Source organism: Gorilla gorilla, chromosome 10 (genome assembly GCF_029281585.2).
Source record: "Gorilla gorilla gorilla isolate KB3781 chromosome 10, NHGRI_mGorGor1-v2.1_pri, whole genome shotgun sequence".
Classification (NCBI taxonomy): domain Eukaryota; kingdom Metazoa; phylum Chordata; class Mammalia; order Primates; family Hominidae; genus Gorilla; species Gorilla gorilla.
Genome location: NC_073234.2, coordinates 78,752,023 through 78,772,559, shown reverse-complemented (window position 1 = coordinate 78,772,559; position 20,537 = coordinate 78,752,023). Strand labels below are relative to the sequence as shown.

The following is a 20,537-nucleotide window of genomic DNA, read 5'->3' as shown; positions in this document are numbered from 1 at the left end:
GCAGGATAGTCAGCGTTTTTAGTCCCCAACAGGACCTAGCACCCTAATCATTATGACTGAAAAATCTTGTTGCAAACACTCTGTGATGACAGTCATGACCACCATCATGTTGAAAATCTCTGCCTCTGACACAATGATGACACACACAGGCCAAATCAAGCCAACAGAAGTGTTTTGCAGGATCACACATAGATTTTCTAAAATGCATGACTCTAAATTTCTTTAGAATAGGGATCGGCAAACTCCTTTTTTTGTAAATAAAGACAAGAGATTGTATGGGCAGACCCTAAAGTATTGGCCTTTCCCAGAAAAAGTTTGCCAACCTTGGCTTTACAAGCAGCAGTATACTCTATTTAATTACACTCAGTTAGTTTATTCATATAAACTCCCTGGCCTCTAGACATTTGAGTTTAACACTTCTGCACAAATCAATTTTTCCTGCTTTATATACTATGTGGCCATTAATAAGTATAATTGAATTATCTGGTAGAGGGTTTTAAGTATTCCTCAGAAAATAAAATGCCACACAATGCTTGAATATTCATTTTATGCTTTATATATGCAGTGTCTAAATATCTGGAATAAGTTTAATTTTATATTACTTAATTTGTTTCATATTAAGATGGTATAGGCAGGGCACAGTGGCTCACACCTGTAAATCCCAGTATTTTGGGAGGTCAAGGCAGGTAGATCACTTGAGCCCAGGAGTTTGAGACCAGCCTAGGCAACATGACAAAACCCCATCTCTACTAAAAATACAAAAGTTAGCTGGGCGTGGTGGCCTGCCCCTGTAGTCCCAGCTACTCAGGCGGCTGAGGTGGGAGGATCACCTGAGCCTAGAAGGTCAAGGCTGCAGTGAGCCAAGACTGTGCCACTGAACTCCAGCCTGGGCAACAGAGCAAGACCCTGTCACAAAAAATAAAAATAAAAATAAATAAAACGGTATAAATAAAATATTAGGAATATTTAAATATTTTTAAGTTTTAAATTTTGACAGTCATCACCAATAAAAATCATCACAGAGAAAATGTTGAACAACCCTACTAAAATGTTTCAAATCAAATGAAAAAGCATAGATAAAAGATAAAAATCTTAGCAAGAACAATTTCATTGATTCATACTTACTCCTTCATTTCTTTGGATGGGGAATTACATGCAGGAAGGAATGCTGCTGGGCTACTTAATTTATCCAGAGTACACGCCGTTCCTATGGCTCGCACCACTAACCCAGACTCGCCCTCCAGATCGAAACACTGTAAGTACCCCACAACTGCATTTCCTCTCATTTCAAGTACTTTCAAGCCAATCTTCCTCTGCAGCTCACCTACAAAACATGGGAAATCTCATTCTTGCTTTGTAGCTTTACATTACATACTATAAGACTGGACATGGTAGTGGTAAAAAAAAAAAAAAAGACCAAGAAAATCACAGATTTTCAGAACTTGAAGGAAACTTAAAAGATAATCTGGTTTAGCCTCTACAGAATACAGAACATAATTCTATTACAATATAGCATAATTATAAAATATAATATATACTTATACAGCACAAATATATAGAATAAAAACAAATATATTTGCTATATAAATATAACATTGATACTTTGTGTGAAATATATGTATGCATATATATTCACACATATACACATACAACTCTTAATATAAATGTAAACTTTAAATAAAATAGTAAACAAGTTTTTCAAAGAAAAATTTAAAAAGGGAATGAGGTCAGAGTGGTAGGGAAAGTGGTCAAAAGGGTAGAGGGAACTACAGTACCTAGGGAAGAACTGTGAAAAGGCAACATTTGAACAGAAAGTATGAGAGACAGAAGAAGGTGATTTGCTTAAGCTCTGACAAATAAATGGTAGATGAAGGAAAACTAGAATCCAGGTTCCCACTCAGGGTTCCTTCCTGAATGACCCCTGCTCAGCGCTCTTTCCACTACACTACCTCATCAACACAATTTCCTTTTACTACAAGCTTCTGATTTGCATTTCCACTTTAAAAGAGGGCAATGCAAGTGTGTTCAGGAAGACTGCCCCAGGGGAAGGCATGCAGTCACTTACAATTCATAGCCTTCATTGTAAAGTTGAGGTAGCATGTCAAAGGAAAGTAAAAAATTTAAGAGAGTACTAAATCAGTCAGTAATAAAGTTATTTTTTTAAAATACCTGACATTAACGAAATGAGTCTCTGTCTGGCCTCATTTGATGCCCTTGGTGTGCGAATTCGATCAATCCACTGATATTCTGGGTCTTCATTGACCACAAGTTCTTCTACAAATCCATGAATTATCACAGCTCTATAGCACTTTGGAATAGACGTTGCTGTTAAAACAAATTATTATGCTTCTGTTTATCAAAAAGTAAAACTCAATTTTTAAAAAATGTACATCTCAATTTTCTGACCTTTAGATACATAATACAAGAACATCTTTTACTGTAATATTTTCAATGTAATTATAATAATACTTCCAATCAGTCTTCTAAGATCTACTTCATTTTTAGAAATAATTATTGTCTTTCATGGAGGCTCTCACCTTTCTCATGTAAGCAAAGTAAATATAAACTGCATTTGTATAATTTGGAAAACAGCTATAGACGACCTTAAACAGAATTCAATACAAAGTTTAAAAAATTAAAATTTAAGTCAGCTAGCTAATTATTATATAAATAGGTAGAAAGCAGATAATGAATTTTTTTAAATCTTTAATTATTCAAAGCCCTTTGTAAAAGTACTTCTGTACACCACACAGCAGTTTCAAAAATCAAACCATTACCTTTCTGACATAACCTGAGGAGTCAAGTTCAGATTCAAAAAGGAGAGAGAGAACCTGAATACATCTGTACCAAATTAGTCTCTTAAAATAAACATTGGTGCACTGAAGCTAAGTCAACTACTTAGGGATTTCAATCCTACTACTGCAGGCTGGCTGTGATCACCAAGATCTGCCCATTTCAGACCCATATATTTCATGGAGTTCCCTAGACCCAATACCCATAGAAGCCTGTGTATTTTGGGACAGCACCATAGTGCTTAGCCGTAGTGTTCTGCTCCTTTCTTTCAGTGTCCTATACTACAGTAAAATGTCACTGGATTTTTCTAATAAAAATTTCTATAAATTTTCAAAAACTAGATATCATTTATACTCAAATCAGAACTACTGTAACTATTCTAGAAAATTAACAATTTTCTCTTTGGCATTAAAACCAAGTACAATAGCTTTTCTACTTGCCTTCTGAAATGTTAACTTGATTTCTCATATTTAACAGTCATTATATTTCCTGTTGAGTAACAGAATGTATTTACTTACTGCAAAAGAATTTGACTCCACATGATGACTGCCTAAATCGATTTAAATCATTGAAGAGGTCTACTTTGACAACTACATTGATTTCCCCACGGATACCTGTAAATTTAAAAAGAAAATCAAGTTTCTACCTTAAGAAACTAATGTACAATTAAATAATGAAGCAAATTAATGCTAAATAATGATTTTAAAATACAATGATTTAACTCACAATTTTTTGAACTTTACCATGGTGCAAAACCATTCTGTTTTTCACTTTCAGTCCAGAATTCAATGAATTACATGAGATGTTCAATACTTTATTTAAAAAATAGTCTTTGTTTTAGTTGATTCTGTCCAACTGTAGGCTAATATAAGTGTTCTGTGCACATTTGAGATAGGCTAGGCCAAGCTATAATGTTTGGTTGATTAGATATATTAAATGCATTTTCAACTTGGGATGAGTTTATCTGGATATAACGCCATCACAAATCAAGGTGCATCTGTAATGTGTTGATCATAATAGTAATGCCGGCTTTGTTTCCTAGTTATTTTCATTTTCAGTAGTTTCTGTGTATTTTCTGAAGCACAACATGTATGCATTAGAATATGAATAATTTTCATTTTCACAAGTCTCCACTTTGACCCAAGACTAATTAGAAAGGAGTCCCATTTGAATTGATGATGATGATAATGATAATGGTGACAACATTCGCTGAGCACTGATACAGGATGTACTAAACACTTTACAGGTAGTATCTCAGAGCAGTCACATCAACCCAATAAGGTAGTATCATCCCCATTTTACAAAGGAAGAAATATTTAATAAAAATTAAGTAATTTACAGTGTCAATAGCTGTTAAGTGGCAGATCCAGGATTAAAATTCAGATCTTCATGATCCCAGATTATATATTCTTAACAATGCAAGAATCTGATTTAAAACAAAAGAAGTTTTATTCTTTTCAATGAATATAAGTTAAAGCAAGCTAACTAAAAAATTCCAAGCCAGGAGTAGTGGCTCATGCCTGTAATCTCAGTGCTTTGGGAGGCAAGGCAGGAGGACAGCTTGAGCTCAGGGGTTTGAGACCAGCCTGGGCAACACAGTGAGAAAAACATTAAGTAAATAAAAAATTCCAAGAATAAGGGTTTTCAAAACATGCTCTGATAAATAAGAATGACCCAGATCTTATCTCTAAACATTTACTAAATATTTTCATTTGACTGTCCCGACTTCATGTCAAATTCATACTTACGGTGGAAGACCTAAGAAAACTGACTCAATAATTTACCTACTAAAATATTAAGAAAGCAAATCCCAGCACTCTGGGAAGCTGAGGCAGGCAGATCACTTGAGCTCTAGAGTTAAGGCCAGCCTAGCCAATATGGCAAAACCGTGTCTCTACAAAAAATTTAAAAATCAGCCAGGTGTCATTGCATGTGCCTGCAATGGCATGTGCCTGCAAATCGCAACTGCCTGGGAGGCCCTGCTTCAGGCAACAAAACTTTTAAGTAACTTTTAAGCACAAAAATCATTATTAATCAGTTTGAAAATGTGTTTTAGAAACACAGTATCAATACTAGATCAGTTTTAAATCATGCATTTACTTACTATACTATACAAATTTAGCAAGCATTATCTCAAATTATGTTGAGAGAAGCAACAATTTTACTAACAATAATTTACTATTATTTGTTTATTTTTAAAAAGGCATCATCTTAAGATATATATATATTTTTTTTTTTTTTTTGAGATAGAGTTTCGCTCTTGTTGCACAGGACACGATCTCAGCTCACTGCAACCTCCGCCTCCCGGGTTCAAGTGATTCTCCTGCCTCACCCTCCCAAGTAGCTGGGATTACAGGCACGCACCACCACGCCCAGCTAATTTTGTATTTTTAGTAGAGACGGGGTTTCTCCGTGTTGATCAGGCTGGTCTCGAACTCCCGACCTCAGGTGATCCACCCGCCTCAGCCTCCCAAAGTGCTGGGATTACAGGCATAAGCCACCGCACCTAGCCTAAAGATACATATTTTAAACCAGCAAATATAGCACAAATGTCTTTAAGGACAAATAAAAAAGATTAAGATTGTTATTTATAATACTTTCTTATTATTCCTTACCATGTATGGTGTCATAAATTGGAAACCATCCTGAGATGACTGTTGCAGCTTCACTATACAGTAAAGGATCAATATCAATGTACACTTTACCAATGGCATCATTTGCACTGTAAGTATCATGGTCAAGAACTGTGATCTGTAAAGGTTCATCTTGTAAGTCTTCATCATCCACCTACAAGTATACCTTAAAATTAAATCTCATATAGTTTTTAAATCTTAATTACCACAAATGTATACCTATATCAAATGAAAAGGATGACACATCTGCAAATAAAATCTTACAGATTTCTAAGCACCAAAGTAAAGAATTAACACACAAAAAGTTATAGCTCCTTTTCCTACACAATATCCCATCTTTCTAAAGAAAAAAAGTTTATCTCTCAGCACAAGACTGGGATGACTAACAACAAAAAAATTTAAATCTCAATTTTTTTTACATATTATCCTGTGTTTTACAACTTTGCCTATGATACATAGCAAAAATGCCTAAGGAATATCATATTAGAGTTCATGTAGTATCTATAGAGAGAAGAATGCTAATTGAGCACAATGACACCACAATTTCTAAGGGCGATTTCAGAGAACAGAACCATAAGCAAAATTAACATTATGTGTAAGAAAAAACAACCTAAGTTCACAAATTAAGTTCATGATATAAACATCTACCCTCTCCCCTTTTATTTAGTCATTATCGAGTTATTATCATATGCCAAACACTGTGCCAAACAGAGGCATTTACAATGGAGAACAGTGCAAAATGATTTCCTCATGGAAGACATACTCACTATTTTGGCTGCCACCTTCTGGATATCATGCCATTATCTAATTTACCAGTCCCCTTCATCAAATATAGTGGCCAGAAGGGAACATATTATAGACAGTATTAAGATTGGGACAGAATACCAAAGGATTATTATTTTCTATAATTAGAAAATTATACTTTTAAAATGCAGTCCATGGATGTTCTTCTTTACATCAGACATACCATACTATTAAGACTGAGTCTGTGGTTGGCTAAAATCTCTGTATCATTCTTACATATGCTTTGGTCAAGTGATAGCTCTGCAACCCTTATACTTTGGTTGGTTTTTTAAACTTGGATATGAAACATTTATGCCTTTCCCTATCCCCTATTTAATTTCTTGTTGATGTTAAACTAATAATCCAGCCTCTGAAGATTATTTTAAGAATTAAAGAATATTAAGGAATTATTGATATCATTAGTGTGATAATGTGATCTAAGGTTTTGTTTATTTATAAGGGGTCCTCCTTTATAAGAGGTATATAATTTGGAATTCACAGATGAAATCATATAACATCTCAAATTTGCCTTAAAATATCCCCACAAGGCGGGAGGCTGAGGCAGGAGAATCGCTTGAACCCGGGAGGCAGAGGTTGCAGTGAGCCGGGATTGTGCCACTGCACTCCGGCCTGGCGACAAGGTGGGACTCCATCTCAAAAAAAAAAAAAAAAAAAAAAAATCCCCACATGGAAAACCAGGGTGGGCGGGAGTTAAAAAGGCGAAACAAGAACAGTAGAGCGTAGACAGCTGTTAAAGGTGGGTGAGGTTCAATATACTAATCTATCTTTGTGCATGCTTGAAATTTTCCATAATGAAATGTTAAAATAAAATGATCATTTTGAATCCCAATCCATTCCAAATCATCTGTCATCCAATGGCATTCTCTCCACTACTGTTATGTATACATTTAACAGAAGAGAAAGAATCATAAACCAAACCATTAACCATTACTCTAAGACATTCCCCCCAATTTCTAACTCCATTAAAAATACTCTCTGTATATACTTATTTAACCACCTGTACATTCACCTGAGTATTATTTTTTCTCATGGTACACTAAGGTATCCCTTCCCTGACATTAGGGGGTGCTATACTAACAACTAAGTGACTAAAAATAGCTTGTGATACATACATAGATAGCTAACAAGATGAATAATATGAATAGGGAAATTCAAGATTTAATCATAATGAATTAAGAATATTTAGTACAGTAAATGAAGCCTATCTGGAATCGCAAAATATTATAAATTAAGACTTTCTGAGAAATGTTTTAAATGTTTAAATCAGCAATATACACTGCCAAAACACTGCATTTCTTAGTCTCCCTTGCAACTAAATGTGATACAAGCATAAATCATTACATAGAGCTTGGTAGGGAGGGGGCAAACTTGTTAAAGAAGGCTTGTTCATCTGAAACTGTTATGTTAACTCATCAGCTCCTCCTCTTGGACTCCCCTTCACTCTAGCTCCTTCTGCCAGCCTGGAACACTCATGTGCTCACTGGAACACCAGGTGCTAAACTGGAGCCAAAAGGACCTTGAATCATTTTAAGAGAAACCACAGGCTATGTATAGATGATGGAGTCCGAAATGACTGCGTGGAGCAACCACACTACCCTTACACTGCCTGGCACAACATTTCTTTCACAAAAGAGAAAAACATCTATTTTGCTTAAGACATGTATTTGAGTGCTATATATATATATATACACACACACACACACACACACACACAGTGTATATATATTATACACAACTGTATACATAACTATATATATACAACTGTGTATATATATACAGTATATATATAACTATACAACTATGTGTATATGTATACATACAACTGTGTATATATATACACAACTGTGTGTATATATATATATATTTAAAACTGAATATATATATAACTGAATGCAATTAACAACTGATAAACAGGGTTAAAAAAAGTACTACATAATCAATGTTAACTATAAACACAAAGTTTTAAGTACATTTTTCACAGCATATATATTATTTGGGAAGACTAGTCAAAACAGTAACTTACTAAATTTTTTTTTTTTAAGACGGAGTCTCACTGTGTACCCAGGCTGGAGTGCAATGGCGTGATCTCGACTCACTGCAACCTCTGCCTCCCAGGTTCAAGCGACTCTTGGGCCTCGGCCTCCCACATAGCTGGGATTACAGGTGCACACCACCACACCCGGCTAATTTTTGTATTTTAGTAGAGACAGGGTTTCACCCTGTTGCCCAGGCTGGTCTTGAACCCTGGATCTCAGGTGATTCACCTGCCTCGGCTTCCCAAAATCCCAAGATTATAGCTGTGAGCCACTGCACCCAGCCACTAACTTATGAAATTTTAAGGGAACTGCCTGGTAAATCCCTTATTTCAGAAAATAAACATATTATTTTTCATATTGTTAAGTAAGCTGCTTGAGTACTCATTAGCTTTAAAAAATACCAGTTTATTACCATCATCATCAAAATGAAATATTTTTTAATATTTCCTAGTATCATGAAAATTACTCTGACACATGAAGCTTGCCTCCTCCCACCATTCCAATAACAATGTAATGAAAACTATTTGTTTTTAACCATTTCTAGGTTATAGTTGGGGGGGAAAGGCTATCAAAATAAACTATATAAACATTCCAGTGTTTTGCCTGGGTAATGAAGATAGACTCTAATTCTAAATCCATCTGAAATCATGTAAGGAAGTTACTCTGATTATTTTTTGACTCATATATTCCACACCTTTACCTTAATAATGTAGTTTAAAATGCCACAATAGACTCAATACATGTGCAATGGGTCTTTCAAAATAGATAGTGGCATTTTAGAAGCAGCTAAAAGAAAAATCTGTACATATACACAAAAGAAAATGAGAAGAGAATCAAAATATTTCACGATGAAAATATCAACTAAAAATATGAATTTGTAGGACTCTCACTTCCTGATTGCAAAACTCACTACAAAGCTATAGTAATCAAAACAGTATGGTAATAGTATAAAGACAGACATACAGACCAATGGAATGGAGTTGAGAGTCCAGAAATAAATCCTTACATCTATGTCCAACTGATTTTTTTTTTAACTTGCCTCAAAGGTAAAGTCCTAAAAAATTTACTGACTTCCAGTTCAATGTTCTAGCAGATAACATGGAAGTCCATTTTAAAAGAGGAGGAGTTTACAGAAACTAGAAATTATCTTCCTTAGAGAGATCCATTTGCTCGAAAACCTTTGGGTAAAAGCTACTGGGAGGTTAAGAATAACTGTTTCTATAACTGAGTCCTTTTGACAGAAGACTGAGACACAGCCAAGCTACTCTGATGAGGTAGTAATTTTGAGAAACACAGTTATATTCCACAGAGATAATAAATAAAAGCTGTCACTGTCCATAAATGCTGAATCTACAGATGAGGTACACCTTTCTTATACAAACTGAGATTTAAGTTTAGCAACAAAAGCTTTTCAAACTGCAGTTCTATTTTTTTAGCACACCTACACCACTCAGACTAACTAAACTATACATTAATGAAAGAACAGAAGATATACCCCAAAATGCTAATATTTAAACCCACTTTCTGCCAAACGCTGAATGTCTATCCAAAATGCTGAGTGATTTAAAAATATTCCCAGGCCGGGCATTACGCCTGTAATCCCAGCACTTTGGGAGGCCAAGGTGGGTGGATCACCTGAGGTCGCAAGTTTGAGAACAGCTTGACCAACATGGAGAAACCCTGTCTCTACTAAAAATACAAAATTAGCCAGGTGTGGTGGCGCATGACGGTACTCCCAGCTACTCAAGAGGCTGAGGCAGGAGAATCGCTTGAACCTGGGAGGCAGAGGTTGCAGTGAGCCAAGATCGCACCATTGCCCTCCAGCCTGGGCAACAGGAGCGAAACTCCGTCTCAAAAAAAAAAAAAAGGTTATATATATTATTCTCTTTTTTTTGACTAGTGCAACTCATATTAACATACAGAAACATGCTTCATAGCCACCTCAATACTACTCTGGAAAGGATTCACGTTTGAAAAAAACAGAGGCTCCAAATGGTAAGGCTGTCTGAGGTCATCTGCAAATTAGCAGGCACCAGAAATAGAATTTGTTTTCTCTTAATCCAGACCTTTAAGCTTTTCCAATAGAGGGCGGCTATGCGGTATCCCAACCACTACAGAATGTGCCTTCCAACACTAAAAGAAAGATCACGGTCCTAATACAAACCATAAGCAAAGCAGTGCCTAAAAATCGTAGTGTCATTTCTTCCATCTTCAGGTATCAGTTTGGCAGGTTCCCCAGCATGATCAAAGCATCTTTCAAGCAAACCAATACTTTCCTTCCCTTGTTCTCTTTCACTGAACAATGACACCTTACCCTGCAAGAGCTAAACTTTACCCAGGCTCCATAATGGTTATGAAATAGGCCTCAGAAAAGGCACAGCAGCCACAATGCTGCCCAATATAAGGGCCAGCATGAAATAGCAGGGGAGGAAAAACCAAATTGGTCCTCACAAGGTTCTTAAGTAGTCCAATGAAAATTCCAAAGAAGAAAATTTCAGTTCCAGCTGAGGGGTGAAGGAAGTGGTATCAGAGAAATGGGCAATATGTGTGGTAAATATTTACTGAGAGTCTATTACACGCTCTTCTGGGCGCTGAGGACATAGCAGTGAAGAAGAACAAAAAAAGCAGGGAAAACATTGCTGGCACAGGGAACAATAACTGACAAAGATGTTTAACTTGGGAAGTGGGGGTGGTGGGTAGAATGGGAGAATGTAAGATGGAGGTGTGGTGGTCTGGTAATAGCTTTGGAGTCAGGCAGTCTTCGGTTTGAATCCTCACTCTACCACTTAGCTAGCTCTGGGTTGGACTTCTGAGTCATCTTAAAATAAAAGGTGCCTTCACGGCATTGTGAGAATTGAATGAGGTTAACACATGTAAAGCACTTCACCAGCGTCTGGGCTATAATAAGCAGTCTGTAAGTGAGAACTGTACCTCCTTTTGTATGTCATCTTGTTGTTCTCAAAGCCTAGTACAGTCCCTATAATCTCCTGGAGGACTGGGGCATGCCGACAGACCAAATCAACCCATGAAAAAATAAATAGATGTAGAGAGAAAGAGGGCAGAAACTGCAGGGAGGTGGCTGGGCGCAACATAAAACAGACATCCTAACAGTAACACAACGGACTTCCTAAGAAGAGCAGAAGAGGAGAACATGAGTGATAGGGACCTCTACATTCAAGGGCCTCAAGGAAGGAAGCACAAGTGGGAAGAAGGGAGGAATGAAAAGAGACCTGGGTGAGGAGATGGGAGGCTCTCCTTTTGGAGAAGTCCCCTCAGATCACCAGGCCACGAGCCATTTGAACATAACCACCTCCTGTCTCTATATGGACTACCAATCAATGGGAAAAGAACAGTCTCTTCAACAAATGTGCCCAAACAACTGAATTTCTACATGCATGAATTTCTACATACATGAATGAAGTTGGGGCCACATGTGGTGGCTAACGCCTGTAATCCTAGCACTTTGGGAGGCCAAGGCAGGCAGATCACTTGAGGTCAGGAGTTTGAGACCAGCCGGGCCAACAGGGCAAAACCCCATCTCTACCAAAAATACAAAAAAATTAGCCAGGCATGATGGCGCATGCCTGTAATCCCAGCTACTAGGGAGGTTGAGGCAGGAGAATCACTTGAACCCAGCAGGCGGAGGTTGCAGTGAGCCAAGATCGCACCACTGCACTCCAGCCTGGGCAACAAAGCAAGACTCTGTCTATTAAAAAAAAGGAATGAAGTTGGCCTCTTACCGCACTCCATTATAAAAATTAACTCCAAATGAATCCATGACCTATATATAAGAACTAAAACCATAAAACTCTTACAAAAAAACATAGGGGTAATCTTCATGACCTTAGAGTTGCCAATGGATTCTTTGATTTCACACCAAAACAAAAATAAATATATTGGACTTCATCAAAATTTAAAACTTTTGCGCATCAAAGAAAATTATCAAGAAAGTAAAAAGACAACCTATCGAATGAGTGAAAATATTTGCAAATTATATATCTGATAATAAGTTAATATTCAGAATATATAAAGAACTTTTACAACTCAATAAAAATAACTCAATTAGAAAATAAAATGTGGCATGCACATACAATGGGTTATTATTCAGCCATAAGAAGGAACAAAATTCTGATACATGTTACAGTGTGGATGAACCCTGAAAACATTATGCTGAGTAAAAGAAAGCAGACACAACAGGACAAGTATTATATGACTCCATTTATATGAAATATCTAGCATAAGCAAATTCAAAGAGACAGAAAGTAGATTAGAGGTCACCAGAGTCTAGGGAGAGGAGGGAATGGGAAGTTATTGGTTAGTGAGTACACAATTTCCATTTAGGATACAGAAAAAGTTCTGGAAATAGCGGTGATGGTAGCAAAACACTGTGAATGTAATTAATGCTACCAAACTGTACACTTACAAATGATTTAAATGGCAATATTCACAATATATAGTACTACAATTTTTAAAAATTTATTTTAATCCATATATTATTCTTAAGTAATTTTTGGTATGTGCTAAAATCTAGAGAAAACTACAATAATAATAATATAATACATCTGAGGACTTCTTTTGTTCATGTGTTATCATATACTATATTTTCTTAAATGTAATACAACTTTTTTTGGACTCAATATTCCTAGGTAAGCAGAAAAGAAAATATTTTTATGATGTAGAAATACTACTATGCCTGAAATAAAAGGTTCTCATTATTCCTGAGGGAAAAGAGTCACCTCAAAAAAATACACTCAAAAATGCTGACATTTAAAAACTTACCTCAAATTTAAACCACTCCGAGTTCCACTGAGGGTTGAGTGACTTAAGGTACACATCTGTTTTAAAGGTGGTATTACCAAATTTTACCTAAAAACAAATAAGAAATTATTCACATATGAATATCAAAAATGTGAATAAAAGTAAATTTTAACGTCAGCCAACCAATAGAAGGATTAACCATAAAGGGGACAAAAGACTATTATCCTCTGTGACAAAGGGAAGAAGGTACAGATGGATCCAGGTAAGATTGTAGACTAATAATAATACCCACAACAAGGGATCACCCACTGCTCTGCTTGACCAGCTCCACACATCACAAAGAACTAACTTCCTCCGTTTCTAAAGAGCATATAGAGAACAATAAAAGATCAACAACCCAATAGAAAAAATAGGCAAAGGATATGATCAGATAAGTCACAGAAATTGAAATACAGCTGTCTTTAACCACATCAAAAGATGATCAACCTCATTCATACTAAGAGAAATGCAAACTAAAATATTTTTACTTATCAGGCTGGCAAAGATCAAAAGGTTTGAAAACAGAATTGGTGAGGTACTGTCATGCTTTGCTGGTAGGAGTTGTAGAACAATCTCTACAGAGACTTTGAAAACACATATCAAAATTTTAAATGCGTTAAATCCCTTTTAAGCTAGCAATTCTACTTCTTAGAATTTATCCCACAGAGGTACACAATGGCATATATCGCAGCATTACTGTAGCAAAAGCTTGGAAACAAGTTAAATATCTGTCAATATGGAACTAATTAAATTTATGGTAAAGCAACACAATGTAGCACTAAATAGAATAAAGCAGTTCTCCATGCACTGATAAGGAACAACTTCCAAGATACATCTTTCTACTGCAGATATATGGCATTCTTCAGCGCAAAAAAAAAAAAGACAGAATTCATATAATAGGTATATGTCTGTATATGCGCACATTATTTCTAGAAGTATATACAAGAAATAGTAACAATGGCCACTACAAACAGCAGAAGAGGTTGGTTAAAGGAGAGGCTGTGAAAGAGAAGCTGACTCACTTTGTACCTTTTGAATTTTGAACCATGCATAATACTACCTATTTTAAATGCATTATTTTAAAATTCAGAAACATCAAAAATTAAAATTCAAATGGCAATAACTTTATTTTCATTCAAATTACAGAATCCTAGGTTTGCTACCAGGAATTTAACCTACAGAAGTACTTTCACATAAGCCCTCCCCACCAAAAATATAGTCATTCAGCAGGAAAGTGACTGAACAAATCATGTGCCCTATAAATAATGGAGTCGACTATATGTACTGTCACTAGAAGATATTACACAATAACTGAAAAAACAAGTAGCAGAATATATAAAGTATGATTATATTTGTTTCTAAAAATGCGATATAGATATACAAGTATTTGTTAAGGGGATGAAGAATAGATTAACATAAGCCAAAGAACTGACAGCAATTATCTCTGAAGAAGGGACTGATAGGGTGTAGGGAATAGAGTACAGTGGTGTAAGAAGAAAGTAAGGGGTTTTCAAGTTATATTTGAGTGTTTCAATCTTTTTTAATGGGGAGCATTCAAGTATTACTTGCATAATTTTTTTAATCACAATGATAAAGAAATGAAACTTAATGAGGAAAAAGGAAGAATAGAGGTTCTTGTTTAATTACTAATTTAATTTTCATTCTATTTAAATATTCAAGGCATGATGGAAATACTTATTGCTTAATTTATCTAAAGCTGCTTTACATGAAGTAAAATACTGTTAGGATTTATAAAAACATTCAAAATCATTCAAAAGCCAAATATACTTAAGGGTTTTGGCTCAACTGCCAAAACTAGTACATGATTTTTTAAGTGACAAGTTTAGAGCACGCTACAGTTTTGTCCCACTATAACAGTTGTGCTATACTGTGCCTTTTTGTTGTTGTGCAACTGTTCATTCTAAATAAAAATCTGATAGTCCACAAACTGCTTTAAACAAACAAAAAAGACTTTAGAAAAAAGGAAAAGTCATCAGCCAGGCAGGGTAGTGCGTGCCTGGAGTCCCTGCTACTCAAGAAGCTAAGGCCAAGAGAAGCTTGAAGCCAGGAGTTCAAGGCTGCTGCATTCAGGCCTGGGCGACAGAGCAAGACCCAGTCTTTCAAACAAGCAAACAAATAAAGGACAAGAAACAAAAAGAAAAAGGCTGGAGTGTGTATTTTGCCAACATTGGATGATTTCCACTCTAGTACAGAAGAATCTCGGTTCACTTAGTCTTAATTTAATTAAAAGGACATTTTATTACTCAGCAATTAAATGAATGCCTTATAACTTTGTTAAAGAACATCAGGGATTTTAATGGAGATTCCCCCCAGTAAAGTAAAGCATTCTCTTTACCTACTCATTAGCTAAATTACCTTGAGAAAGTTATTAACCTGTTATTTAAATTGGCTTCCTCCTCTGAAAAGTGGGATTGTAAGTGAACATTACATGATATAATTCATGTAGAGACCTAGCAAAATGTCTGCACATAGGAAATATTCATTAAATATTTATTTTCCTCTCCCTGTTCCCTCAAAGGTTCCTAGAAAAACACAAGACGACAATGTAGTTTAGCCAAACAATTGGTAACACACATTAACATTGAGATATATTTCCATTAATACTTCGCTTGTACAGAACCCCACCTTACTCTAGAGATTCCTGCAAGACTACTCGTCTTGAAGAATTACTTGGTCTTCACTGGGTTCCTACACTCCTGACGTCATATATAGTGGAAATTCTCTCAATCAATGCAACCAGGACCAATACTTGATCAGTTAATCAAATAACTTGGTTAAATTAGAGGATCACTAAAAATAATACAAACTGTAAACATTTTAAGATAAAACATATAAACAAACATTCATTCCTGTCTTTTAATGTAAGGCTAAGACCTCTTCTTTGTGTAAAAGTCAACTGTTTAGTCATCTTTTTTTGCATAAGCCACATTCATCTCTGATTTCCAGTTTGGGTTGCTTTAAAAAGTACGAACAAAGAATCCTCTATTTTTTACAATCTTTTCTCCACCTAATTCAAGAGCAATTTTTAGTAACCATTTCCATGTCTTTACATTCACTCATTTATATAAGGTTTAAATAAAATATAGTAAGAAATACAGTTGACATAAGCAGATTTGGGAATAAACACAACTGCCTCTTGGTAAAGTATATCAGCCAACTGATGGGAAACTCCAGACACACTGGATAGTCGTCTTACCTAGAGGAGTATTTACGAATATGCTTTATGGAAGGATGCAGAGCGCTGAGGATTGCAATGAGTCAGTTAACGGAGGTTGCTGAGACAGCTTCAACTGTATTGACTTCTCCTCCTAATTTTTGGACTACTCAGTAATCTGTATCCCCCTTTCCTAGCCAGATTTATTTCCCACTTCTATTCAACAAGAATCTTCCTTTCAATCACATATGAATGAAATTCATTCAACTGAAATACATTTAATTACATCAATATATACTCTTTCTTCTTTTGCTTTTATCAAGTTTGTCCTAGTCACCTGAATATTTTTTCTTCCTTTTTCTCTCTGCCTTTATAAATTTTACCATCCTCCAGGCCCAGGATAAAGGTTTCTCATGACAAGCCCATGCTTCATTATCTCCCTCTTCTATGAACTTAAGTCTGTATCAAGCATTTATCCCTTTATTATATTGTAATCCTTCATTATCCCCCTTTTCCTGCATTAATTTTTCCCCTTTCTACTGGATTATTCCTATTAGCACACAAATAGGTTCTGTATCTTTTCATTTATTTTTTAAGTACTAAAACTACTTCTCAAACACCACACTATTTTTCCTCCCCCCTTCATAGCCATACATCTTGAAACAGTTGCCTATTCATGCTCTTTCTACTTCCTCACTTCCCATGTACTTTCTCTTTAAATCACTACAGGATGGGATTCCACCTTCATCATGCCTCTTGTCACAACCCCCATGTTGTCCAATCCAATAATTTTTGTCTTCTTACTTGACCTCAGTGACATCTGACAATTGAGCTTCCTTCCTCTTTCTAGAAACTTCCTCTCTTGCCTTCTAAGACATTATGTTCCCCATTTTTCTCCCACCCACTGGCTCACAATCTCAGTTTCCTTCCTCTAGTTCTCCTCCTCTAATAAACCTCTTAATATCAAGTTTTTTCAAGGATTCATCCTGTTTCTCTCCCTTCCCATAAGTCACAGGTTTGCAAAAAAGACAGAACCAACTCCTAAAGCTTTGCAAAAGACAGAACCAACTCCAACCCCTAAAGAAGCTTTAGACATTTCTAGCAGTGGTTTTGGGGAAAACAGTAATTGCATTAAGTGAGGAAGGGCCAGAGATGCCAGGTATTCTTCAGTGCAAGAGAGTTCCCAACAATGAAGACTTTTACCATGTCATGATTTTCAAATGTCCCACTAGATAATCACATGGGTAAGAAACCTACCTAGAAGACCGGGTGCGGTGGCTCATGCCTGTAATCCCCACACTTTGAGAGGCCAAGGTGGGTGGATCACCTGAGGTCAGGGGTTCAAGACCAGTCTGGGCAACATGGTGAAACCCTGTCTCTACAAAAATACAAAAAATTAGCCAGGCATGGTGGTGCACTGGTAGTCCCAGCTACTCAGGAGGCTAAGGCAGGAGAATCGCTTGAACCTGAGAGGCAGAGTTTACAGTGAGCTGAGATCGCGCCATTGCACTCCAACCTGGGCAACAAGAGCGAAGCTCCGTCTCAAAAAAAAAAAAAAAGAGAGAGAAAAAAACCCTACCTAGAACCTCAGTTTTACAGATAGAAGTATTACAATCGGGTTTCAATGTACATAATTGTCAAGAACTACAACCATCATGTAAATCAAGAGGCAACTCTGCTTTTTCCCATGAGTTGACTATTTTGAAAAATCAGATAACCAATGGCAATGAAGATCTGAGATGCCAAAACTACACAACTGTCTCACTCTGTTTGAGAAGCACTCACATTCACGTGATTTTAACATAGGCGAGGCACTCTCTATTCTGTGTCCCAGCTTTATTTTCTCCATATATTATTCTTAAGTAATTTTTGGTATATGCTAAAATCTAGAGAAAACTAGACCATCCAGCATACTACATCTTTTACTTACTTACCTTATTTATGAACTCTCTCCTCCCACTAAAATGTAAGTTCCGTGACTGAAGTTTTTTTAAATTTATTGCTATATCCCCAGCATCCAGTACAGTGTCTAATACATACAAAGGCCGAATTCATTGATTCATCTGATTACTTCATGTTTTCTATTATGGTCATGAAAAAGTACTTCCATATTAAAATAATAACAGCAGGCTGGGCGCGGTGGCTCACACCTGTAATCCCAGCACTTTGGGAGACCAAGGCAGGTGGATCACCTGAGGTCAGGAGTTCAAGACCAGCCTGGCCAACGTGGCGAAACCCCGTCTCTACTAAAAATACAAAAATTAGCTGGGCGCGGAGGCAAGCACCTGTAATCCCAGCTACTCTGAAGGCTGAGGCAGGACAATCGCTTGAACCCAGGTGACGGAAGTTGCAGTGAGCCAAGATCGTGCCACTACACTCCAGCCTGGGTGAAAGAGCAAGACTCTATCTCAAAAAAATAATAATGATAACAACAACAACAACAAATACTTCTATTTGTTATAGTTAAACCGTGGTACTGATTTTTTAATTGTAAGGATATATTAACTAAAAAATATCATGCCAGGATAGAAAGGGTAGATTCCAAAATACCAGCTATCTAAAGGGAGTCCTGGGTCTCACAGTTGAGAAACACTGGCTTGTGTGCTCATTTTTAACTCAGACCTCTTTTTTTGAATGCCATAGTCATAAATCACTTCCTTAACATCTCCAATTAAAGGCCCTATAGACATCACAAACCTAACATGCTCAAATGGAAAATGATCCTCCTCAATCTTTACCATCCCCCTGGAGTATCAGAAAACCCAATACTTCGGAAAGCTAGGAGTCATCTTTTAATCTATCTTCAAAATATACCTGGAATTCATCCACTTGTCCGCATTACCAAATCCATCACCTTGGATAACATTACCTGTTATTTGAACTATTATGGAATCTCCTAACTGCCTGATTTCTACTCTTTCCCCTTCAATCCATTCTCCATATAACAGTGCTCATCTTAACAAGGGCTTCTCAATGAATTTAGGGTAAAATTCAAACTCTTAATCATGGCCTTAGTCCTTGCAAGACTGGTTCTTTGATTAACTCTCCAACTTTATCTTATACTACTCTTCCCTTCACTGACTACGTGCCAGCCACAAGCATTTTCCTTCACTTCCTAAAACACACCAAATCTCTACATGAGATCTCCGGGTTACCTTCTGTCCACCCACTCCCCTACACACACAAATATGCTCCCTCAGCAGCAGGCTCCTTCTCATCCAGCAGATCTTGGTTTTGACAAACACTTTTCTCAGGGGCCTCCCCTGATTACTCAACCTAAAGTAGGTGTTCCCTGTTGTTCTCTTTCTATTGTTCTCTTTCATGGCACCCATCCCAACTTGTAACTATATATTTAATAATTTATTTACCTTTTAAACATCCGTCTCTCCCACTAAAATATAAGCTGAATTAAGAGAAGGAACCAAGTCTGTCTTATTCACCATGTATATACATCGGCTAGACCAGTAACTAGCCCAGAGCCTGGCAAACGGCAGACACTCAATTTGTTCAAAGAAGGAAGTAATAAGTAACCCCTGAATCAGCCCCCTTCCTCACCAGCAAAATCCACCTAGTTATCAAGGCCTGACTATTTTAACCTAAGAAACGTCCCACAAATCTTTCTGTTCAAATCCATTCCTATTCCCATTCCCACATATTACCTGGATAATTTTACCACCTTCTTAACTGATCTCCCTGCCACACTTCCCATCTGTCTAGTCCATCAATAGCATCCCCATTCAGGCCATCCTATAAAGAAACAAACTAATACAAACATGATCTTATTTTATTTCTGCTTAAAAAACTCCCCTGGCCAGGCGTGGTGGCTCAGGCCCATAATCCCAGCACCTTGGGAGGCCGAAGCGGGAGAGGCAGGAGGATGGCTTGAGGCCAGGAGTTGGAGGCTGCAGTGACCTGCATTCAGCTTCCTTGTCCCTCCTTATAAATATTACAGAAAATGAGGGTTTATAGAAAATGGGGCTTTCCAGCCTCATCCCTAACAAGCTCCACTACCCACATATCTCATACCCTTTCCTCCAGACACGTACTAAACTAAGGCAGTTTCCTGAACATACTATATATCCCAGTCTATGCCTTTGCCTTTGATGTTCCCTTTGCCTGGTAAAATCCTGGGTGTCCTTCAAGGCCCACTTCAAATGTCACTTTCACAAGAAGCCTTTCTCAACCTTCAGAGACAGAATTCTTTCCATATTCTAATACAATACTCATCACTTTGGTGAAGCCGTATTAGCAGAGTGGTTAAGAGAACAAACTGTCAGGCTGTGGAGGTTTGCAAGCTAT

General features: G+C 36.7%; 1 protein-coding gene across 20 annotated transcripts in view; it reads right to left on the bottom strand.

Moving 5' to 3' along the window:
- The window catches only part of C2CD5 (C2 calcium dependent domain containing 5), a 96,126-nt gene that overhangs the window by 73,530 nt on the left and 2,059 nt on the right, over positions 1-20,537 (bottom strand). For all 20 annotated transcript variants that reach the window (XM_019039167.4, XM_055358440.2, XM_019039164.4 and 17 more), the window contains exons 3-7: positions 13,046-13,132; positions 5,409-5,580; positions 3,312-3,407; positions 2,170-2,325; positions 1,126-1,324 (exon numbers count right to left, since the gene is read on the bottom strand). In XM_019039167.4, the coding sequence (XP_018894712.1) occupies positions 1,126-1,324; positions 2,170-2,325; positions 3,312-3,407; positions 5,409-5,580; positions 13,046-13,132 (710 nt within the window). The remainder of the gene's footprint in view (positions 1-1,125; positions 1,325-2,169; positions 2,326-3,311; positions 3,408-5,408; positions 5,581-13,045; positions 13,133-20,537) is intronic.